This window comes from Dipodomys ordii, unplaced genomic scaffold, assembly GCF_000151885.1.
Source record: "Dipodomys ordii isolate 6190 unplaced genomic scaffold, Dord_2.0 Scaffold72, whole genome shotgun sequence".
In the NCBI taxonomy this organism is placed as follows: Eukaryota; Metazoa; Chordata; class Mammalia; order Rodentia; family Heteromyidae; genus Dipodomys; species Dipodomys ordii.
Genome location: NW_012267288.1, coordinates 4,236,438 through 4,262,466, shown reverse-complemented (window position 1 = coordinate 4,262,466; position 26,029 = coordinate 4,236,438). Strand labels below are relative to the sequence as shown.

The 26,029-nt window shown below is 34.1% G+C and overlaps 1 protein-coding gene across 1 annotated transcript in view; it reads right to left on the bottom strand.

Annotated features, from left to right (window-relative positions):
- Snx13 (sorting nexin 13) overlaps positions 1-26,029 on the bottom strand; it is a 124,309-nt gene that overhangs the window by 33,443 nt on the left and 64,837 nt on the right. The window contains exons 10-15 of the mRNA XM_013023987.1: positions 25,274-25,373; positions 23,825-24,018; positions 18,041-18,145; positions 16,305-16,437; positions 10,044-10,081; positions 4,635-4,704 (exon numbers count right to left, since the gene is read on the bottom strand). Coding sequence (XP_012879441.1) covers positions 4,635-4,704; positions 10,044-10,081; positions 16,305-16,437; positions 18,041-18,145; positions 23,825-24,018; positions 25,274-25,373 — 640 coding nt within the window. The remainder of the gene's footprint in view (positions 1-4,634; positions 4,705-10,043; positions 10,082-16,304; positions 16,438-18,040; positions 18,146-23,824; positions 24,019-25,273; positions 25,374-26,029) is intronic.

The window sequence follows — 26,029 nt, the reverse complement described above, 5'->3', positions numbered from 1 at the left end:
TCAGCTCAAGGCTAGCACTCTACCACTTGAGCCACAGTGCCACTTCTGGCTTTTTTCTTTTTGCTTATGTGGTGCTGAGGAATTGAACCCAGGGCCTCACACATGCAAGGCAAGCGCTCTACCACTGAGCTACCTTCCCAGCCCCTAAATATGGTATATTTTTTATGGATTCTATTAATCTGCACAGGCCTAGAAGCAAAGTCCCACAAATACTGGGGAACAACTGGACTTATTCACTGGCTGAAGACTATGTGATATTCAGTCACTAAACTGAATCAGACAGCTAAATCTGGACACACACATTAGGTAACAAAGTGGGTTTTACTTTTTGTGTGATAACATTTTTAACCATAAGTTTGAGATTTCTTGTTCTTTCCATTTGAAAGATTTTTAGTTCTTTTTCCCCATCAAGCTGCCCTTAGTGACTTATGATTTATGTAAAGGACTTGTTTCCAGCTTCCTATGTTCATCCAAACTTGAAAGCAACCAAATGCTATCAAAATCAAAACATCAGTCTTTATGCTCTGACGACCTTTAGCTTCAAGCTTCTTTACCTCCCAGAATTTTTTTCCACACAGTCTATAGCAGCTGTCAATTCCCTCTTTTACCATTTTAACAATATTGTTTGTAGCCTATTCAATTGTGGGAGGCAGGATTTCCCTAGCAATTTAGACAGCCACATTGACCAGATGTCAAAGATGATCTAAAAATGTATTATTGTGCTGACACATAATCATGAAAAAAAAGTGCACAAGTTTTAGAGTTTTAAATATTTTGCTGTTTTATAAGTAATTACACAAAAGGACCTTCTATGTAGCTTCTTGGTAAATTGTTTTAATGACATGAAAGTCTGATATCTATATTGGTAAGAATAGGTGAATGACAAGCTTCTCTTCACCTTTCACCAAAACTTTTCAGTTTTATATTTTTGGTTCAACTTGTAATCCTAGCAACTCAAAAAGTTGAGAGCTTAGGATCATGGTTTAAAACTAGCCTTAGCCAAAATGTCTGTGAAACTCTTAATTCCAATTAACTATCAAAAAGGCTAGAAATGTAGCTGTGGTTCAAGTGGTAGAGCACTAGCATTGAGCATAAAAGCTCAAAGACAATGCCTGGGCCCTGAGTTCAAGGCCCAGGACTGGCATCAAAAAAGAAAAAAAATTGCACTTCACTAAAAAATTGTCCTTCATTCCTTTTCCATTAATACCAGTGTTTCTATTAGAGAAGAAAGGAGAAAGAAGGGGTCGGGGGAGAAGAAAGGGAGGGAGGGCAAACAGAAGGACAAAGAACTAGACTTTGGCCATCTTGTTCCACCACAAAGAGTCTTTGACTGCATTCATTTTTCACCTCTTATAATCAACATTCTTGTGGGGACCTAGGACAGATTGAGCATAATCCACCTATACTGTTAGAAAGCCACGGTTTCTAAACAGGGTAGAGATTAGAACAAGGGAATAACTTATCAGGTATGTCCAAGACAGGTTTGGAAAAGGAAATAGAAAACAGAAGGCTGATTAGGCAGCTGGACATAATCAGATGTTAACAAGAATAAGGGGAACAACAAGTAATAGGAGAAAAAAGAGTAAGGTAAGAAAGCATTAACAACAACAAAAATGATCTTCAAAAAATGCAAACTATGAGATCATGCAGTTGTACATACAACAGGAATAATAAGGAAGATGCTAGTTTTAAAATGCACAACAGAGAAATGTCATTTAATTTTAACAGAAGATAACAAGGCTACATGTATTGCCTGCGACAAGACAGTGACATAACTAGATGATTTTGTTTGCTTCAAATAGGCCAGTGCTATTCATGACAGGTTATCTAAAAGCCATTTGTTATTAATCCACAAGTAACTAAGTAACTAACACCAGGTATTTAACCAGCCTCATCACTAATGCCACTGCATAATTTATAGAACATTTTAATTTTATTGATTTTATTAACTTTTTGAACTGAGCTATGTTTATTTCTGAAGGGTGTGCTTTCAGCCAAAACTCTGGCAAGCAAACACACAGAACAGGCAGGTTGCTCCTTTTTACCCTTATGTCAGCCAGCTCTGCCTCCCCTCGACTTCACTGAGCTCAGGGCTACAATATGCTTATGATTGGCTATTTAAGTGGGTATGATAGATTTACATAAAGTAATACTCACACCCTGTGCAATTCTCTCAAAATATTTGAGGTATGTCTTAGTTCTACTTCCAAGTAGCTACACCCAATTAAGGAAAAAAAACCTTACATTTCACAAGTCCTTCCTCAGCCCAAAGCATTTCCTCTTTCCAGTTCTTTACTTGCTGATAATATCTCAGCAGAATAATCAATAGATGCCAAGGAGGTCAGCTCTGACCGGTGCCATATTAGTCACGTGGTTAGATGATAGATTCTGGCATATTGTCTTCATGCTGGAGGAAGGAAACTCTCTGCCCATCACCAGTCTCCCAGCTGATGCATGCCTGGATCCCTGGAGGCAGGGGTGGGTACTAGGCTGATAGGTTACTGAATCTGTCAGTCTAGTTCCTGGGACTGGGAATTTCCTGTGGGTCTGCACCCTTGCCTGATCTGGCTACTTGCAACTGTTGTTAAGGTGAATCATCCCAGAAGCTGCATTTTAAAATATAGAATGTTGGAGTCTTTATTATACAGTTAACAGGCTGCAGGCTGCCAGTTGTTACAAAGACCTGCAGCACACAAATACACATAACACAGCTAGGAAACTGCTAAAGAGGAAAGAAATAACAAAAACAGTATCAACAAGCTCCAATGGAGACCTGACTTTGGACACCAGGATGACTGGAAATGAGCCAGGAGACAGGACACAATCACAGAGACACACGTGGCATGGTGTCCTGGTTTCGAGGCTGATAGGACAGGGGGCAGATTCTCAGGAAATTGCCAGTCCCCGGCACTGGACTGAAAGATTCAGTAACCTATCAGCCAAGTGGCCACCCCTGCCTGCAGGGATATGGGCACGCCCATCATGTGGGAGGCAGATGATGGGCAGAGGGGTTTTCTTCCCCCTTGCATGAAGACAAGCTGCCAGCCCTGCCATCCACCATGTGACCAATATGGAGCCAGCCAGACCGGACCTCTTTACAACCTGCTAAATGTATAATAAAGACTCCAATATTCATATTCCAAAATGTGGCTTCTGGGATGATTCAAAAAAGTATTAACATTAGAAGCAGAGACCTAAAAATTTTCCTCTAGACAAGTTTAAAATCTCCAGGAAATGCAGGGTGCTGGTGGCTTACACCTATAATATTAACTACTCAGGCTGAGATCTGAGAATTGCAGCTTGACTTTAGCCAAGAAAGGAAAATCCATGAGACACCTATTTTCAATTCATCACCAAAATGCCAGAAGTAGAGCTGTGTCTCAATTGTAGAGTACTAGCCTTAAGAATAAATAAATACATATTAATAAAAATAATAAAGTAAAATAAAATCTCAGAAACAGTACCCAGGTCCAGGTCCTGAGTTAAAGCCCTAGGACCAGCATTAAAAAAAATCCAGGAAATAAAAAGACAGAATAGTAAACATTTGAACCTTACCAAAGACTTTTGTAACCAGAAGAAAACCAACAGAATATAGAGAGTTTGAAAATAACTTTAAAAATTTACATAAAGAAAGAAAAAGACTTATTGGTACTATTGTAATCCAAAGATCTTTTAGAGCAAAGTAGTCTATGTACCAACTACATAAAAAAGATTATTCTAGAAATCTGAGAGGAAAGGGAATGTTTCTAGTAAGAAGGAAAAAACAAAAACAATGAAATAAAAAAATCTTAAAAAAATAAAAATTAGGAGTTTTAAAACAACACTTATAATATTTGTTTATATCAAGGGGAAACAAAGGAGGAGGCAACAATGCTTGACAAGAAATGTACTCATTACCTTGCCCATGTAATTGTAACCCCTCTGTATGGTATTTTCACAATAAAAAAAAAAGATATGGTTAAAAAAAAAGTAAGCATGAAATTGAATGGAGGTATATACCTCAGTATATTTTCACTTCAGTATGTGTATGATAAACATGCTTCTGTATTTAAAGGAATAATTAAGAGGCCAGGTTAAAAAATTGTCATCTTTTAATACTCATTAAACTCAGTGGTAATGATGGAGATTGGTAACAGTTTTCTGGTATGCTAACTGTTCTATATGCTGGTAGACTATAAAGCCCTAAAAGTCTCTAACCCTAATCAAGCATTTTGTGAACAGCAAATGCATACACTCAGTGGCTTTGTTTTTACTCTAATTACCTAGTCTAACTCTAGAAAGTAAATATTACCTGATAGCTCTCCCCAAAAGAGTAATTGTCAACTAGATTCAAATACAGAAAGAAAAACTCTGGCTTTGGAATTTACTTAGGATAACAAAATAATTAGGATATAAGTGTTATAAATGTTAAATCATGGCAATCACAGGGAAGAAAATACTCAAATGAACAAGTAAAAAATAAGCAAAAAAAAACCCAACACACAAATAGAATTTAATAAAGACTATGTTATCAAATAAAATATCTAACTTAAAAGTATGAATTTAAACAAATTGATTGTGAACCATAACTTAAGAGATGAATAATCAACAGCTTTAACCTCACACTTAAGACTACCAACTACAAAGTCTCTTACCAGTGTCTGAAATGTAAGCATGAAGTTGTACTGAGTCATCAGAAGATACATTTGAAAGGTCATCTAAAGACTGAAGAAAAAAAATCAGGAAAACAATTTAAAAAAATTCTTTTAGGAAAATAGTCAAAGGATTCTCTATCAAATATACATTTATTCATACTCTAAGTATAAACAGTTTAGTATTTCCATTTTCCCACACATAAGACCACTACATTTATACTAAAAACAGAGAAAAGCCAAGTTTTAGAGACCAATTAGATATAGTAGTATATACTTATAATCCTAGCACTCAGAAATGTGAGAAGGCTGAGTCAGGAGGCTCTCAATTGCGAGGCCAGCCTGAACTAAACAGTAAGATCTTGTCTCAAAAACTGAAACTTGAAACAAATTAAAACCCAAAATAATTTAGGAATCAAGATAATTTATCAGATTACCTTTTATTCATCATCCATATGCTGCTAAATTTCTACTTTTTAATTATATTCAATAGATGGAAGAAAAAATAAAAAGCAGAACAAAAATAAGTAGCCATATTACTAATAATTTAAGTTTTTTAAACTGTTAAAATATACAATAATCTTTGTGTTCTGTAACTTGGCATTTTGTTCACTTAGAGTGTTCCCAGTTAATTTAATTGCTTGCTATAAATTTTATAGTATTTTTATCATGGTTATATGGATCATATAACATATGTAAAGTATTTATAATATGCAAAATATTTTGTTAAAAACTGCCTATTATAGGCAGTATTAGTTATCATTATTATTTACTAAATGAAGTGAATCCATACACTGAGATTTTTATTGATAGAATTATTGTTCAAAGTATCATCTTAATTATAATTTTCTAAAATAATTTCACATGCCAGGTGCCAATAGTTCATGTCTATCCTAACTACCATGTAGGAGGCTGAAATCAAACCTAATTTGGACAAATAAATATTTGAAAATCTTCTCCATGTAAACAGCAAAGACTGAATATATGTCAAGTGGTATAGTGGTCAGTAATGGATGAAAAGGCCTTGAGTTTAAGACCCAGTGCCAGGACCAAAAAATAAGCTAAAGTAATTCCACAAACAAAGCCTATCATTGCTTGATACAAATTGAATGAATTTAACTAAACACTTTGCTATGCTCATATGCAAAGAAGAAAACATAATCATATAAGTAAAGGCACAATGGGCAGAGTGTCAAACTGCTCTTCGTGGAAGAAACTGCTTATAAGGTTGTCCTTTGGATAGCATCTGGTTTAAGAAAAGCTCCAACTATTCTCTAACTGATGACTGGCTTACTGTACCTAACACTGTTAAAACAAGATGGTTAATGCTCAATGCTTGGATTACTTCTGGGTCTAGAGTTTGAGATATAATAGAAACAACAGGTACAATCTCATCTTCCTCCAAAAAAACCTATGCACTCCAATGAGTTTTGTTCTGGGAGGCAACACATTATGTTGTTATAACACATTAAGGAATTAAGCACATTTGTGTGATGTCCCTAGGACTTTTTGAAGCCTGTACCTAGTTTTCTAGCCTTTTCTCTGTATACCTTTTTCCTTGTTGATTTTGCGCGATATTCTTTCATGATAATAAATGTTAGTCATCGATCTGAGTTCTGTGAGCCTTTTGAGCAAATTACTGAACCTGGAGTGGTTTGGGGACCTCTAACATACCAATATTATATAATTTAGGCATATGCCATATTTTAAAAACTGTAAGATCTGAATGAGTTGTCTAACATGATATTACAAATTAATAAGACAAGAGTGACTTAAATGTAGCCATCTTTATAATAAATGATATAAAGCTATTTAAACTAAAGTAACTGAAGCAAATTATGATCATTCCATATAGACACCTTGGCCAATTCAAGTGGTGGAATCATTATATGGACTAACTACAGGTTCTACTACTGATACTTTGAGAGACATTAAAAAAAAAAACAACCACTTCTTCTTGTATCCCATTTTTCCCAATGACAAAGTGGTGTTAATACTTGCTCTAGGGCTGGGAAGGTGGCTCAGTGGTAGAGCGCTTGCATGCATGAGGCCCTGGGTTCGATTCCTCAGCACCACATAAGCAGGGGAAAAAAAAGCTGGAAGTGGCGCTGTGGCTCAAGTGGTAGAGTGCTAGCCTTGTGCTGAAGAACTGAGGGACAGCACCCAGGCCCCATGACCGGACCCCCCCAAAAAAAATACTTGCTCTACATTGTCTGTAAAAATATTAAATAATATATATTGAAAAGGATATGCACTCAATTTTTTAATATTTATGTGGTCCATAATAAAGTACTTTAAAACAGCACAACCTGTTAAATTTTTCAAGGTTTTTGTTTTTAGAAATAAATTGTTTTCCTGGAAAAAAATTTCATCATTTTATGAAAACATACATAGTAACAATCTTTTAATTTTTTTTAATGAAAAACACAAGAAGCCTCAGAGGAAGAAAAAAAGAAGCCTCAAAGGAAGTACTATGGCTTACCAAATACCCTTATCTATTAATTATCTACTTTTCCTTCTTTCAATTATAAGCCAGAACAGAAAACAATTTGAAAAAATAAGGCATTACTGAGCACTTGTGGCTCATCTGTAATCCTAGCTACTCAGGGAGGCTAAGATCTGGGGATTCAGTCTTTTTCTCCCTGAAAAGCCAATGGCAGTTTATGTGCTATAAGGTTTGAAGCTAGCCTGGGCAGAAAAGTCTGTGAGAATCTCCAATTAACAACCAAAAAGCCAGCAGTAGAGCTGTAGCTCAAGTGGTAGGGTGCTATCTTCAGCAAAAAAGCTCAAGGACAGTGCCCACACCCTGAGTTCAAGCTCCAGAACTAGCAACTAAAAAAATTAAAAGGCAATAATAAAAATGCTAAAATAAATATAATAAAAATTCTACCTTGAAGGTATCATTTTAAAAAGCAAATGTACTTATTACTTTAAGCACGTAGTCTGTCCTACTATTACAATCTTGTTGTTAAGGACTTTGAGATTAAATGTCTTCCTTAATACTTTAAAAATAATGAAAAATCTGATGAAAGTCTCTTAAAAATTATTTATAGTGATAATGCACAAATAAATAGTGAGTTGACAAACAAATTATAAATGGTAAAATAATGTTAACCACAGAACTACATTTCATTTAGGAACATAAGTATTGATTAGTAAAAGAAACTTATGATTTCAAAATAAATTCATTAATTTGTCCTGAAACAAAAAATTTACAGTTTAATCCCTGATTTAAGATTCTGAAAGCTTCAAGCAAGAAAAAAAACTGAAACATTATGCTAAGCAGAACCTGAAAAAAAATTAAAATTTTTGCTTTGTTTTGAGATAGTCTTCCTACATTGTCCAAGCTTACCTATAACTCCCAGGCTCAAGTGACTCACTGGACACAGCCTCTAAAATAACTGGAACTGTACGCATATACTACTATACTCAGCTGAATATACTCTATGAATGAATATACTCTATGAATGATGTCTCGGTGAATACAAATCCAAGGATAACACTGGAAATTTAGAAAGTAATTTACCTGGCAATCTCAATTGTACTTTAAGATATTGAATACTTTCTTTGCTTAGTATAGTGGAATAAATTATCCTTAGTTTATAATTTAAGATTACTTAAAAATGCAGTTGGTAATACTTGTATACATACTTTTGAAAGATTCTGAAGATTCTATTTAAGTATGTTCATTTGGCACATTTTTGAGAACAGCAAAGTACCACAAATCATTGACCTTAAATATGACTATGATTCATAGACAGCTGGGTTTATATTACTATGTGTGAGAAAGCATTTATTCCAGACATAAGGTTTTTTTTTTTTTTTTGCCTGTTGTGGGGCCTGAACTCTGGGCCTGGGCGCTGTGCCTCAGCTCTTCAGCTCAAGGCAAACACTCTACCACTTGAGCCACAGTGCCACTTCCAGCTTTTTCTGCTTATGTGGTGCTGAGGAATGGAACCCAGGGCTTCATGCATCCGAGGCAAGCACTCTACCACTGAACCACCTTCCCAGCCCCAGACATAAAGTTTTTAACTAGTGTTTAAACACTTGTACAAACATTATGCTTGTGAATGATAGAACATTTCAAACCAAAGAAAAGTTTCACATCATTTGGAAACTTTACATAATGGATATTATTGCAAATATTACTGAAAAATAACCTCATATTTAACTCTAGGGTTAATTTCTGTTAGACAGTTTAGAATATAAGAAAAGAGTAAAGATGTCAAATAATTTAGGAAAGCACTTAAAAAGTTACAAAGTAACTGAAATACCTTTACTGATGATTTGGTTTATGTTTTGGTAAAGACTATCCTTCTTTCATAATAATAAAATGTGTTTAATACTACTTTTCACTAAAACTATTCCAGAAATAAGAGTAATAGTATAATCGATATTGTTAGAAAAGACATCTAAAACCATATAGCTATTCCAAAACATTTAAAAGAAAGCCGATGCAGGTAAAAGGACAGTAAAAACAAGCAAATGTCCATATTTCCCCCTCACCTACCCTATTTAGCCACACTCTGGACTAAAAACCTGATAAAATACTGAAAATTTTTCCTAAAAACATTGTTAAAACATACTATGGTATAGCTGAATCTGAAATATATAAAAGCACTGACACAGGCATTATCTCACAATTCACCCTGAAAATCCAATCGCAGTTTATATGTTAAAAACCTGTCATTCTTAAACCTTTAATCATAAAATACTGCTGGTGTAAAACATTCTATGAGTTAAAAAGAAATTTTTAGAAGCTGGGTGCCTGTGGCTTATACCCATAGCTCCTCTGGAGGCTGAGTCCTGAGGATCATGGTTCTAAGTCAGCCAGAGAAAAAAAAGTCCCTGTGAGACTCTTATCTCCAATAAACTACTCAAAAATGCCAGAAGTGGCACTGTGGCTCAACTGGCAGAGGGCTAGCCTTGAGCACAAAGAGTATCAGGTACTAAGCCCAGAGCAGGTCCTGAATTCAAGCCCTAGGACTGTCAAAAAAAAAAAAAAAGTTTTAGAATGACTTAAAATTTATTTTACTGAACACTTTAAGAAATATCTAGACATTTATAATCATCTCAACCAGTTTTATACTTTTCTAAATAAAATAAAAAAATTCATTACAATGTTTAAAACATCCTAAATACAAACCAAAAATAATGAAATAAATATCTTTATAAAATAAACAGGCAATTATAAAGGTGTGGCCTAATTCTATTTATTGAAATAAAAATACTTTTTCTAACTTCTAATTCACAGATGCCTTATGTATGAACTTAAGATTTCCTTAAAAACTATACGGTACTAGACTGAAAGAAAATTTATAGGCTTCTAAAATATCATTTATTTCAGTATGGAGAAGTTTAGCCTTTATTTCCAAGTATTTTAATAATTAAATTGTTAAAAATTCTACTTACCAAATTTATGCTTCCGGTAGGAGAGCCATTAAAAGATTCTGTAAGGAAAAAATTAAACTTAGAATGTAGCAAAAAAATTGTGAAACAGTTACTTTTTTAAGTAAGGTTCAAAAATACAAATCACATAAACCAAGACATAAAAGAAGCAAAAGAGTGATATATTCCCAAACACCTAATCTCATAAATTCCAAATTATTATCAAGATAAACAAGCATTTTAGTGAATATAAATGTACTTGACAGCTAGCAAAAACCAAGTATTATATTTAATATAAAATATGTATATTTAATATTATCTTATTCCTATTGACTGACCATGTGAACATAATACAAATTAGGAAAAGTCAGACTACTTTTGTTGTTTCTATCGCACCGATTTAAGAAACATTACAAATTAAAATTAATTGTTAGTGTGAGCTACAAATGGACTGACGGTATCTATCCAGTCAATTTACTCTTGTAGTAGACTTGGTTCAAAAATATTGGATTAAGTGAAAAGATATGAATTTTAAAATAAATATTAGAGAATAAGGCACAAAATGTCAAGCAGTAATCTTTTTACTCAGTTTATTTCATATCTAAGCAAATTAAGTTAGTAATAAAGGTGTCTCTGTATAAAACACAAACCAGTGGTAAAGCAACATTCATATGTAGTTCAAAGGTAGTATATATTTTCTAGCTTTTAAGAAATTATTTGTAAATTTGTTTTTTTTTACTTTTTCAAAATATTTATTTATGTATTGCTATTGTAAAGATTATATACAGAGGGGTTACAGTTACATAGGTCAGGTAAAAAGTACATTTCATTTTTTTTTTTTGTCCGTTGTGGGGCTTGAACTCTAGGCCTGAGTGCTATCCCTGCGCTCTTCAGCTCAAGGCAAGTGTTCTACCACTTAAAGCCACAGCACCACTTCCAGTTTTCTGATGGCTAATTGCAGATAAGAGTTTCAGACTTTCCTGCCTGGGCTGGCTTTGAACCACGATCCTCAGATCTCAGCCTCCTGAGTAGATAGGATTATAGGCATGAGCCACTGTCACCCAGCTTACATTTCTTTTTGAACAGTATAAACTCCTTCCCTCATTCTCACCCAGTTTTTCCCTCCCATCCCCACCTACAAGTTGTATAGTTCATTTCTACATAGTATCTCATGAGTATCACTGCTACATTTGTTCAATCTGTCCCATCCTTTCTGTGCAGTCCTGCTTACCCTCCCCCAAACAGATAAAGTTACAAACAAGACAAAGGTAAAGAAAACAAATACAGGGCTGGGAAGGTGGCTCAGTGGTAGAGCGCTTGCCTTGCATGCCTGAGGCCCTGGGTTCAATTCCTCAGCACCACATAAGCAAAAAGAAAAGAGCCAGAAGTGGCGCTGTGGCTCAAGTGGTAGAGTGCTAGCCTTGAGCTGAAGGGCTCAGGGACAGCGCCCTGGCCCAGAGTTCAGGCCCCATGACCAGACCCAAAAAAAAAGAAAACAAATACAGCAACACAGAAAAAAAGAAAAATCTTTTGTTTCCTTTCTTGGAGTTTCTCAATGTTATTTTATATGATCATAAGCACATAGCTATTGAACCTTTGTGATATTCTCTTTTAGTGTCACTGTGTGACCATCTAAGAGACCTGTATAATTTATCATGACCCAGTATATTTTGTCTTTTACCATCCAGTGTGTTTACTGGTAAATATATAGGCACATTTTAGTTACCAAAGTGAGGGAAACCATGCCACCTATGTTTCTTTGTGTGTGGCTTACTTCGCTTAATGCATTTTTTTCTAAGTCATTTCATTTCCTTAAAAATGGTACAATATCATTCTTTCTGATGGAAGCATAAAATCTCATTATGTATATATACCACATTTTCTTGATCCATTCATCTACTAAGGGGCATTTGGGTTGGTTCCATATCTTAGCTCTAGTAAACAGTGCTTCAATGAACATGGTTGTCCTGGTAGCTTTAGTGTGGCTTTGTTTGTGGTCTAAATGTGGATAAATGCCCAGGAGTGGAATTACTGGGTCATAGCAAAGCTCTATGTTTAGTATTTTGAGGAACAACCATATTGCTTTCCAGAGTGGCTGAACAAGTTTACATTCCTACCAACAGTGTAATAGGGTTCCCTTTTGGCCACATTCCTGCCAGCATCTATTATTGTTAGATTTCTTGATAATGGCCACTCTAACTGGGATGAAGTGGAATCTCAATATTGTTTTGATTTGCCTTTTTTTTTTTTAACAGACAGAGATGTTGACCATTTCTTCATGTGTCTAGTGGCCACTCTTACTTCTTCTGAAAAGTCTCTAAGTCTTTAACATACTTATTAATTGGGTTGCTGTTTTTTTGAGGGTTTTTGAGTTTGTTAAATGAGTTTTAAAAGTTAATGCTGCATTACTTCTACAAGGAGGCAGCTGATAGTGCTTCCTCCCTAGAACTTCAGTGCCCAAGAATACTTCTTGGTTCTTCAGACATGTGGTCACAAAGGCCAAATAGGGCATTTTGCCTTAATTTACAGGAAGGATAATCAAAATAAACAAATATTAACTATTTTCCTCATTTAATCATATACCTTCTGTTTTTGTCTTTGATATGTCAACCTCTTCAATTTTCCCACAACAGAACTTTTAAATCACTCCTTTTTAATTTGGAACAATTAAAATATAGTCAATGTACTAGACAAACAACAACCACTTCAAGATATATACTCTGAAAGAGATTGAGTCCACATTTAGTCAAAAATTTAATAAATGTGTACAAATATTAGAACACATGGGGTACCAGATGCTCATGTCAGTAATCCTAGCTACTTGAAATGCTGAGGTTGGGAGGATGAAGACTTCAGGCTAAGGCATACACGCAAGACCCCTTTCTCAACCAAATGCTGTGCAACATGCAGTGATCATCCCAGCTAAATGGCTGAATAAAAATTGGAAGTTTCAGAGCAGTTAGAAGATTCCAATTCAATGAAAAAAACCCCAAAAACTAAGTTTAGCAATGTGTACCTGTCATCTGAATTATGAAGAGAAGCCTAAAATAGGTAGTGATCTACCCGTAGTCCAGGCACCAGCCTAAACAAAAAACATGAAATACTTATCTCAAAAGTAATGACTGCAAAAAAGGTTAGAGATATAGCTCAGCACACAGCAACTACCTAGCCAACTTGAAACCGTGAGTTCAAACTCTAATATCACCCTCTCCAAATTATGACATACATAAAAGTATTGCTAAACATGCTGACATAAATTTCATTGAGATTAAAATCTTAAAAGGACAGCATAACTTAAATTTTTTAAAAACAAGATCTTATTTTAATAAAGAAGTTAATATCTACATTCCCAATCAAAAAACTCTGAAATTAAAATATAACAAAATTCAAAATTTCAGACAATGAATGGAAAGAGCATTTTGGACTTCTGATTTTTGGATTGATTAGAGATGCATACCTACAGTGGATGCTGTTCTACCTAAGTAAAGTAATCAGGAATAAAAATACAGAAGGAAGACAGAAAAGAAAAAAGAGAAGGCATGCATTAGTAAGCCAACTAGATGTATTTATCTACTCTGCTTAAGGAGCATTTATTTACTAAGCAAGAAAAAAAAACAGGAAGAAAAAAGATGGAGGAAAACATGTATCAAAATGCATTGTAAAAGTATCCAATAAAAAGTGAAATCTTATTCAAAAACTGAGCAAAAAGGCTGAGAATGTTGCTTGCCTGCCTAGCAAGTACAAGGTTCAAACCCAAATGCCATCAAAAAGAATGGGGGGATAAGAAGACTGGTTAAAAAGTTATAAACGGAAACCTAAAACCAATATTGAAAGACTAGATTTAGATAATAATTATGTTACTGCTATTATTTTAAATCCCAATTTATTGAGAAAGTTTCACATTAGTCACTTTATATCTCTTTATATATATATAAGTCATACAAGAAATCTTCATAATTACTAAGACATTTTTTGAATAAAAAAATTTATATAAAAATATAACCTTTACATCTTAGGCTATGAAAAAAATCACAAGCATCTTATTAGGATGGTTAGCTGATATGGAGTTGCTATTGCATATTTCTTATTTCATAGCAGCTCTTTAAAAAAACAACTTTGCAACAGATACAGAAAATGTAGGTACACTACAAAATAGAAGTACACAAAATTTCACTACTTAGCCAGGAATTTAATCCTGTAATCATGGCTATCAGCAGGCTGAGTGTAGAGGATTGTGATTCAAAGTCAACCCAGGCAGAAATGTCCAGGAGAGTCCATCTCCAAAATAACCAATAAAAACTGGGTTGGAGACATGGGTTATTTGGTGCCACGCAAGTAAGCAAGAGTGTCAGCAAAATAAACAAGCCAAGCGAGCATGAAGCTGAGATCAAATTGTAGTACAGTACAGTCAAAATAGAAAAAGTAAAAAAAGACTGAGTATACTGAACCACATCTGTAATCACAACTACTCAGAATGCAGAGATCTGTAAGACAGTAATTCAAGTACTGCTCAGGAAAAACAGCAATACCCCATCAGAACCAACAAGCACTCTGTGGTGGTGTATTGCCGTAATGCTACTTATGAAGAAAGTAGAAGTAGAAGAAACTCAGTCCAAAGTTTGCCCCCCAAAAACATGCTAAATCCTATCAGTAAAATAAGAAAAGCAAAACAAGACTGAAGGTGTGATTCGAGCGGATGAATGCCTGCCTAACAAGTGTAAGACTTCGAGTTTAAACCCCAGTAACACCAAAAAAGTGGAATAATTTTTTAAAAAAACAACTTCCTTAATTATGCAAAGAAAGCTAGCTAATAAATTGTCAGTTTCAACAAATAAGCTAGGAGAAACCTTGCCTTTTTAAAGACACTTACTTAGCTATCAGATCAAAAATCGTTCTTAAAATTCTAATGTAAAATGTGTAATTGTAATTTGTAATTACTTTTAAAAAGTCTTACTAGTATAGTGAAGCAACAGCCAAAAGAGACGTAAGGCTAGAAAACTCTATAGCAGAAAAAAAAATTGTAAAGAAATGACTGATACCTAACAGATTTATACCTTTGTCCTCATGTGGTTTTGTTTATACAATCTGTTCATAAGTAAGCGGCCATTGTTATAGCATTCTCTTAAAAAATTACTGTAGGGCTGGGAACGTGGCTTAGTAGTAGAGTGCTAGCCTAGCATGCATGAAGCTCCGGGTTCGATTCCTCAGTACCATATACACAGAAAAATGCAGGAAGTGACATTGTGGCTCAAGTGGTAGAGTGCTACCCTGAGCTGAAGAGCTCAGGGGCAGAGCCCAGGCCCAGAATTCAAGCCCTACCACCAACAATTAATTAATTAATTACTGTAGTCTTTCTTACTTTTTAAATTGCTTTCTTTTTAATTACTTACTTGGAAGAACATACCACAATGATTATCAAGCCCTAGGTACTTTATTACAGTTTAATAAACAGTTCTACACTGAATCAAAAGTAAAATGGTCATTAAGCATAAGAATCTCAACACTTGTATTCTAAGGATTATCATTCTAAATTTCTTAGTTAATTCACCACTTTCTATCAATAAAAGCTGAAACTTATGCTTTACTTTAAAATATCATATAATTTCAGACTTATAGCTGAGAAAAATGAAGCATAAAACAATGTATGGTTCATGAATGTCAAAACAGATGACAAGTAGCAAATGGGAAGTATTATATAAACATGTGACTCAAACTTGTTTTGGAATAGTCTTAGAATTCTTATTTGAAAAATAAAAGCTTGAATAAGTGACTATCGCTTCTGTCTGAAAAATCTCTCATATTGTGCAAGAATTAGAAAAGAATACAATCCAAAAGAGTGGGAAAAACCTATTATTATTTATATTGCTTTACATTTATGGTACATTGAATTATTCACTATCACAACTACTTTTCTCAATAGACCTATTGATATATGACTTTATTATCTACTAACAAAAGAGAAAGAAATTACCATAAGAACACAGGAGTGACCCATCTCAAGAAAACATAATTTTTCAAGAATTCTAGTTATCTACAGTTACATATGAATTTTCAACATTTTTATTTAATATGGTTACCACATTGTTATAAATTTATCCATTTAATAGGCTGGGATGTAGCTGAGTGGCAAAGTGCTTGCCTTGAAAGCACTGAAAAATACCATTGAAAAATACAATTTATATCTGAGCTTCGGTTTAGAAAAATGTAAACACACACACACACACACACACACACACAAACACACACACACACACACACACACACACACACAGTGTGCCATCTTACCTCCATCTCCATCATCTGATCCTCGGAAGCTGGGATCTTTTAACATGTCCAGCTCAGCTAACATACGAACATAGAGTGCATTCTGTCTGAAGGAAGGATAAAATCTTTCATCTCGAAGCATCAATTCATATACCTTGTTGAAATAATCAAGATATTAAACAATTAATACAAATGTGGTGATTTTTACTAAAATATCACCAAAGACTTCAGTAAAGTTTTACTATAACATATCAGTTACAAAATATCCAGTAATTTTTCAGATTTCTCAGCTAGAAGAAGCCATAGTCATTTATTCAACCTTTCATTTTTTCAAATAAGGATGCTGAGACTATAAGCATACTGTAGTATACAAATCAGTTTGAGTCACACTGTTAAAGAGTACTTCCATTTTGCTACTTATCAGCTGTTTGACATTCATTAAAATGTCATAACAAATAATTTCTTCTGTTCCTCCAAGTAACTAAATTACACTGAAAGGGCCCCACAATAACACAAGTCACATGATAGTAGGTTAATCTATAATTTTTAACGGTTGGTTCTGGGGCTTGAACTCTGGGTCTGGGCGCATCAGCTCAAGGCAGGTAATCTACCTCTTGAGCCACAGTGTCACTTCCAATATTCTAGTAGTTTATTGGAGATAAGAGACTAACAGACTTCCTGCTAGGGTTGGCTTTGAACTGTGATCCTCAGATCTCAGCATCCTGAGTAGCTAGGATTACAGGTGCAAGCCACTGGCACCCAGCTGAGTAGTGTTTTCTTAAAAACAAATGTACATAAACGATCATGGTTCATATTAAAATAAATTTGTAAGGCCAATTTCATATTCACTCCCTCCATTACTCTTATCCTTCTTCCTTCCATTTTATTTTGAACATTTTTAGTATATTTCATTATGCTATTTTCATAATGAATAGACTTTGATTGTATTTATCCTCACATCACCCTTTCCTATCTTCTTTCTCTATCATGACCTGTACTTCCTCCCTTCCTTTCCTCCTTCACCCATTAAATTTGCAGTTTAATAATGGCATTTGTTCTTTTGGTAATTAATGTTTGGAGCTCTTTATTCTGGATATTACTCATGTATGAAATGAATCAATGGTAGAGATAAGATTTTTCTCCTATTTTATTGGCTTTCTCTTCATCTGGTGATTGTTTCCTTTCATGTGTGTGCTCATCCTGAGGTTTGAACTCAAGGCCTGGGCACTGCCCCTTAGCTTTTTTACTCAAGGCTGGCAAGCTAACACTTGAGCCATACCTCTACTTCAGGTTTTTTGGAAGTTAGTTGAAGATGAGATTCCTACAGACTTTCCCATCCAGGCTGGCTATGAACCATGATTCTAAGCTCTCAACCTCTTGAGTAGCTGGGATTATATTCATGAACCACTGGCACCTGGCTTTGGAAACTTTAATGAAAACTTTTGTTCTTATTTCTGAGCTATTAGGAGTCTTATTCAGGAACTTTTGGCCTGGCTATAACTTCAAGTATAACATAAGATCATCAAGTTCTAAGCCAGAGTGTCTTCAGTAGATTAAAACAAAGAAAGCTAAAATATGGATTTCTCTCATCAATGGTTAAAGAAATAAACCAAAATACTGGTCCACCTTCTTAAAACCAAGAGGTACACTTACCACAAGTATACACCTGGCTTTTTATGATGCTTCATTCACTTTTATTTAATTAGTTAAATTAATAAAAACATACATATTCTTAAAAAATACAAAATATCTAATACCTTCCTTTGAATGTCATCAAAGATTTCAGGAGTTGGATCTTCATGATTCAAAGTGTCTGCTAATTTTGCTACTAAATAGTCATCAACAGTAACTCTTGGAGATGCCTAAGGAATACAGAAAACAAGAGAATAATGACCTTTGTAATTTATAAGTACAAACTAATAATGGATAGCAGGGGAATTAATTATACTACTTAAAGAAATTAAGAGATAAAAATCTTTGGTTTATAAATACCTGGATATTTAAGAAAGCTAGAATACAGATATGGCTTGCTCTTCACTATGTACTATGTTAAAGAAGGGTAGAAAGCCATGGATTTAAAATCTTGATTTCTTGAGCAAATTACAAGTAGGCCATTTTGTAAAATGGAGATAATACTACATATAGTTATTTAAGATCAATGTAAAGGAATAGAAAGAGAATCATTTAAGATATATTGATACAATGTCTAATTTTTCTGTCACCTAGGCAAAGCCTGATTTCATTAGGAGGTAAATCATTGTTTAGTATTAAATGTGTATAAAGACTGCAAAGAATAAAACTGATTTATCTATCAAGGGAGAGTACTTTTTAGTGACCATTAAAGAGACTAATTTACCCTATAATTATTTGAATCACCTACGCAACAGCAGGTGCAACTTATTTCAAAATACAGGACACAGAAATACAAAATCTGACCCTCATGCTTAGAAAATCTTTCTCTTAAAAATTTAATTTAGAATTATACATGTATAATTTTAATATAAAAAGTAAAACGTTCCCCCCAAAGTATCTAATAACGTATACTCCATTTTTCTATTATACAAATAAAATAGTAACAATAAACAGTGGCAGTTAGTACCAACAGGAATTATTAAATATTCTTGTGAAAAGTAAGAAGTATCTTCTTTAACTTTTAGAATACTCTTTATTAGCTAGGAATGTGCTCACTGGCAGAGTGCTGTATTTAGCATGTACATGAACCTGGATTCAATTCCTTGCATTGTCAAGGTAGGAGAGGCACCACTATTAGACACTGAAGATTTTAGGATATACTATTTTGAATTAATAAAATACAGAAACATAAGACTGTGTGCAAGCTGAATGTATGCACAGCAGGATATTTCTGGATCTTTCTTCACTTTGTTTTTGTGGTCGTAAAGATTAAATACAGGGCCTTATGCATACTAGGAAAGCAAACCACATCCCCATGTAGGATGTGGTAGGATATTTAAATGTAAGTTATATTATTTTGTATCCTTTAAGCACAAAAGTATACCATTTAAATATATATATATATATGTATATAGAGAGAGAATGGAGATAGAAAGCAAGGTATTATATATTTTAATTTTTAGAAAATCATGAAATTTCTATATGTTCCATGAAAATAAAATGTTAATATTTTTGTTTCCTTTTACATTTACAACTTTGTGAACTGCTTACAATCTTTATGACATACTTTTCTTTTGTATTATGCTACAAAATACAGTCAAGTGTAAAATTCACCTTGACTTTTAACCCTCACTCTTGCCCAATTTAATCAACTGTTAAATGTTCTGAATCCTATGTGGCATAAAGTTATATATATATATATATATATATCATCAAAAAGTAATTTTGGTATCAACTGAGATTTTGTCTACTTAAAATAATCTATCTCTAAGTTCCTACTACTAAAAAAAAAGTCCACCAAGTTTTCAATTCATGATAGTGGCTATCTGTGTCTAAAATAACCATTTTTAATCACTTTGGATCATTAATGATGTTAACATGGTAAATGCCACTTTTTCAGGGAAAACAACTTTAAAACATATGAGACAATTTCAACTTATGAAACCGAAGTTGGCTTCAAAACATACTAAAGTAAACCTAGATCCATCAATTCTTCCTTTTTAAACTCCTTTGGTTCTCTTCAAAGATCACCTACCAAATTTAGAGAAACACTAACTCAAATTCAATTTATTGTAATTCTTTCCTCCATTCTACTCTCAAAAGTATTTTCAAATTAGAGAAGAGCATTCTTCTTGTACTTCTTTTTAAAATACAATCTTACTGCAGAGTCAACAATTTAGCCACAGTGTAGACATTTCTTAAGAGCCCAGGTCCTGTGTTCAAGTTCTAGGACTGGCACACACACCAAAAAAGGTACAGTGTTTTATTTCTAACTTGATAGTGATTTAATATGTGGTTATTCTTAAGACTATGTTTTGGTCTCTAGAAATTTTGCACTTAATCTAAGCCTAATGAGATGATTTCCTTACTAATATGTCTTTCCTGTTATTCAATTGGGTGTCTTCTCTTCTTAATGCTCTAAATTGTAGCTGATTATACTTTTCCCCCCTGTAATTACATCTGCTTTATGTTTCAAGTCAGCCGAAAAGGAATTTAAATCTACCTCACTTCACCCTCTTTGCCAAAGCACTTTTGATACACTCCACTTTTCATTAATGTCAGTCTACTTGGCAACCAAGTAAGGTACTTAGAAGTAGACCCCTTCAGGGTCACTTTCTTTAAAACAACAAATTGCCATGAAAGAGGGGGGAGGGAGAGAAAGAGGGGGGGAGGAGGGAAGGAAGGAGGGAAGGAGGGAAGGAAGGACGGAAGGAAGGAAGGAAGGAAGGAAGGAAGGAAGGAAGGAAGGAAGGAAGGAAGGAAGGAAATTTTACACTTAAGTAGAATTGAAGAGCTAGATGGCATCAGAACTATATTTGGGTGGGGCACCATGAACACAATTTTAATGTCTTAAATTCAGGACATTTCCAAAGTTTTCACTGCAATAAGACATACTTAATTTGTAAACAATAGCTTACATACTGTCTGATACCTAAAGCAACTAAATAAATACTTGAGTATTTGTTTGGGGGTTTGTTTGGGGGTATGTTTCATAAGGCAAAATATTACCATATGCATTAATGAGCAGTTTTCAAATAAAATTCATGCTGAAAAATTTTAAAATACTGTGCTAGTAAGAAACATGTTACTATAACACAGCATTTTAAAAAAAATTCTACAAAGCTGGGCACAAGTGGCTCATACCTGTAATCCTAACTACTCAGAAGGCTGAGATCTGAGGGTTATGGTTCAAAGCCAGCCCACGCAGAGAAATCCATATGACTTTCGTCTCCAATTAACCAGGAAAAAAAGCCAGAATTGGAGCTGTGGCCCAAGTGGTAATGCTAGCCTTGAGTAAAAAAGCTCAGGGACAGCACCTAGACCCTGAGTTCAAGCAAAAGCACTGGCATGCACACACACACACACACACACACACACACACACACACACACACACACACACACACACACACACACACACACACACTCACTCACTCACTCACTCACTCAAAATTCTACAGTCAGATCTTGGCATAGGGACTAAACCTACAATCATAATTACTTGGATCCTGTTTTGAAGCCAGCCCAAGCACAAGTTTATGGACTCCATCTCAATCAAAGATGAGAGTGATGTATTCATCTATTATTATGAGGAAAGCAGAATAGCTGGGTGTAATCAGTGCCTACCTGTCATCCTAGTGATTAAGAAAAAAACAAATAGGAGGACTGGAGACCAGGGCTACCCAGGAATAAAGTGAAAATAATCAACAGAAAGAGGGACTGGTAGAATGGTTTAAGTGGCAGAGTATCTACTCACAAGCATGAGACACTGAGTTTTAACTTCAGTACCAACAAGTATTTTGGAATTTTGAAGAATTTTCTGTCTATATGGTGAGATTTTTCTCCCTAAGTGACATCTTTGGTTTTGGTATGAGAATCAACCAATCTCATAAAGTAAAATTAAAAGGTTTGCTTGAAAACATTGAGATATTATTCTTGAAGTACTTAGAATTCACCAGTGAAATCATCTGGGAATAATCTTTTACTCTATGGAATGATTTTCAATTGTTAATTCAATTTTTAATTATTATGAGATTTTCTATTTCCTCTTGGGTCAGTATGGCAATTTTCATTTTCCTAGGCATTTGTACATCTCATCCAAGTTGTTTTATTTTTCGTCATGAAGTTGCTCATGTTTGCTTATATTCTTTTTCATTTTTGTATAGTCATGGGTGATAATTTTTTCACTCACGAGTTTGAGGATCTGTGTCTTCCCCCACTTTTTGATGGTCTATCCACCTAAAGGTTTGCTACACTGTTGATATTTTCAAAGAATGAACTCTCACTGGTTGTTATTAATGTCTTTATAGTTTTATTTCACTAATTCTTGTAGTTTGGGCCCTTCTATTTGCCTGAAGTTTATTTTGCCTTTGAATTTTCCTAGATTTGTAAAGTGAAAAGTTAAAATTGCTGAATTTAGGTATTTCTTCCTTGCATTTAATTGAAAAAATTGCACAGATTTATGAGGACCATTTCAACACATGTATACAGTTTTGTTAACAAAGAAGATAATCACACCTATCACTTCAAACATTTACCACTACTGTGTGAGACAAATACTCAAAATATCTCCCCATAGTTTCTTTAAAATACATATCATCATTGTCCAGTCACCCCACTGTTCAAGGGAACACTAGAACCCACTTCTCCCATCTACCCACAAAATAGATTTTGGTGTTTTTTTTTCTAATTACATTTTAAGCTACAATTGTCCATTGGAGCACTGCATTTGCTTTAGCCCATAAATTTTAATCCAATGTTTTCATTTTTAAATTAAACATTAACTTGTTTTTCAAGGCATCACATTATATACAATACATATATTTTCAGTTGCCAATTTAAAAACTAAGATGAAAACTTTCCAGTTTTCATGTGATCTTTCTTATTGACACAGAAGCTAATTAGAAATACCATTTAATTTCCAAGTATTTGTAGACAGTTTAGATTTCCCAGACATTTATTATCTTCCTGTAGGATTTTATTCCAATCAAAGGACATACTTTGTATAATTTCAATACTTTCAAGATTTTTAAAAAATAGTCTACCATATGTTTTTTTTTTTTTGGGGTCCGGTTGTGGGGCCTGAACTCTGGGCCTGGGTACTGTCCCTCAGCTCTTCTGCTCAAGGCTAGCACTCTACCACTTGAGCCACAGTGCCACTACCGGCATTTCTTTTCTTTTTGCTTATGTGGTGCTGAGGAATCAAACCCAGGGCCTCAGGAATGCAAGGCAAGCGCTCTACCACTGAGCCACCTTCCCAGCCCGTTACCATATGTTTTATCTTAGAGAATGCACCATGTATTTTTTTAAAAACTAAAGTAAATTTGGCTGTGAGGTGAAATATTTTACAGTCTTATGTGATCAGGATGATTTTCTATATAAATATACCACCAATTATTGAGAATATTGTATTAAAGGAGCCAAATACTATTGTTGAAATTTCTTTTTCCTTTTAATTCTGTAAATTTGTGTTTTATTTATCTAAAAGCTTTGTTGTTAGATGCATGTTTGTTTTATTCTCTTGACTAGTTGACACTTCTATCATTTCAAAATGATAAAATAATAATTTTTATCTTAAGTTCGATTTGCGTGACAGTAACATATTCCTTCTAGTTCTCATTTACTTTTGCATGTTTTCTTCTTTTATCCTTTTATTTTCAATTGTTTTCTTTGTGTGTGTGACCAGCAATCTTGACTTCATCATTTATAATTTGCATGACCTAATTTGATTTTCTAAACACTAGGTACCAGCATGATACATACATAGGATAAAAATCCACAGGAGAGTTTTTCTTAGGATTAAATAAAACTTTGTGAAGCAATCATGCATGGCAGACTTATAAATATTATACAAAATATTATTAATATAATGCCAAAGAAGATAAGAAAACAACCAAATTATAGCCTGACCTTTTCAGATAAGTATTGTTCATAAATTCCAACTGCGGCTGCTCTTAAGAGACCTTTGGTTTGATTGGTTTGATGTTTTCCATCTCTCTGACGACTTGACAAAACCTCTAGCTGCTGCTGGGCTGTAACTCGGTATCCTTCCACTGTCATCCAGAAGAAAAGATGTGCCTGACCTCCAGTCTGCTGCATATAATCTAAGAATTACACACAACAAAGGAGATATTAATATTACACAATTGGGGGCTCATGAAGCTTCATAATCAATATTTGAGAAGAATTAATTTCAAGAATTTAAGTCATCAATATTTAATTTTTTTATTGTTTTTGAGACCATCTCACTATGTAGTTAAGAAGGGCCAAAAATTCAAGATAATCCTGTTTCAGAGTGTTGGATTTAGAGACATATTCTATGATACCAGCTGGAAAAATATTTTGACATATGTGCTGCCCAAGCGAGCACTGGAAAAAAATTTTAAATCTCACATTTAATGAAAAATATTTAGTGAATAAATTCAGTATATAAGACTTCATTAGAACTAGTTCACACTAACATTCAATATTTGTGACAAAATTATTAATCATTAAAAAGATTTAAAAGATTAGCAATTTAACAAATCACATTTATATTTAAAAAAAATAGTGTCTTGTACTCTTCCCCCAGGACCTGCTTCAAACTCTGATCCTCCTATCAACGTATCTCTCACAGTTGTGATTACAGATGCACACAATTACACATACACATAGCTTCTCTCCTGTTGTCAACATTGACATGTTAACAATTCCAAATTCAGTATATTTAAAATATCCAGGAAGACACAGGGATCGAGGAGTACCAGGAATCTAACTCCCCACCTACACAAAGATGGCACTGAAACTATCTAATATAAACAACCTGAAACTTGGAAGTTTACTGAAAATCTGCACCCTGCAAGGGACAACTTGACAGGTAAAGGTCTGATAAAGTTAAATTTTGGTAGAAATGTAAAATAGTCACTGTGAAAACAATAGTTATTCTTAAAAACTAATAACAAAATTACTATATGACTCAGTAATTCCACTTCTGAGTACCAAACAAAAAGAATTAAAAGTAGAACTTCAAAAAGCTACCTGTATACCTATATTTAGAACAAACTCAAACTATCTAAAATGTGGAAGCAACTCCAACATTTCCTTGATAGATGAACGGATAAGCAAAATTTGTGTGTGTTTGTGAAGACAAGGGGGAAATGAAATCACTTCCCATTAAAAAGGAAGGTTACAACACCAACAAAACATGAGGGCAATTTACTATATAATCACTTTAATATGTACAGAGTTTCACCTTTACCAGACACAAAAAGTTCTAGAAACATAGTATTTGAAAATTAACAGTGTACTTGACTGCAAAATTGCAAAAAAAAAGGTTGGAACATTTTCAATGGTTATATTATTTAAATAAAATTTACCTACCCATAAAAAATTGTAGTGCAACATTGTCTACAAGAATGCTATCCAAGGGGACTGTGCAAAGTTTCCCAAAGTTTGCTGCCAGTTTCACAGTATTGATTTCCTACAGATAAAAGTAAAACGAGATTAATGTTTTTTTCAATCACTAATAGGGTGAGGAATTTTGTGTTCTCAATCATTTGTTTTTCCCAATAAAATACTCTGGTTAGCAAGTTTATTTTAAGAGGTATTTAGCAAATAGATACCAAAATGATAAAGATTAATTTCTTCCAATAAAAAATAAATCTAATCCCATTTGTCCAACTGTTCTTTGATTTGTTGTTTTTCTGGGTCTCTATTAAGAAAAAGGACATAGCTAGCAAGATCAATAGAAAGCCCACGGAATGGGAGAAGATCTTCACTCGTCATACAACAGACAAGGGTCTCATATGTAAAATATACCTGGAACTCAAAAAATTAAATCCCCCAACAACAAATCCTTAAAGAAACAACTGCCCGATTTACAAATGGGCTAAAGACTTAAAGAGAAACTTCTCTGAAGAGGAAAGAAGGATGGCCAATAGAAATGCTCAAGCTCCCTAGCCATAAAAGAAATGCAAATCAAAACAACATTGAGATATCACCTCACCCCAGTTAGAATGGCTATAATCAAGAACTCTAATAACTGGAGGGGATGTGGACAGAAGGGAACCTTACTGCATTGTTGGTGGGAGTGTAAACTTGTTCAACCACTTTGGAAAGTAGTATGGAGGTTCCTCA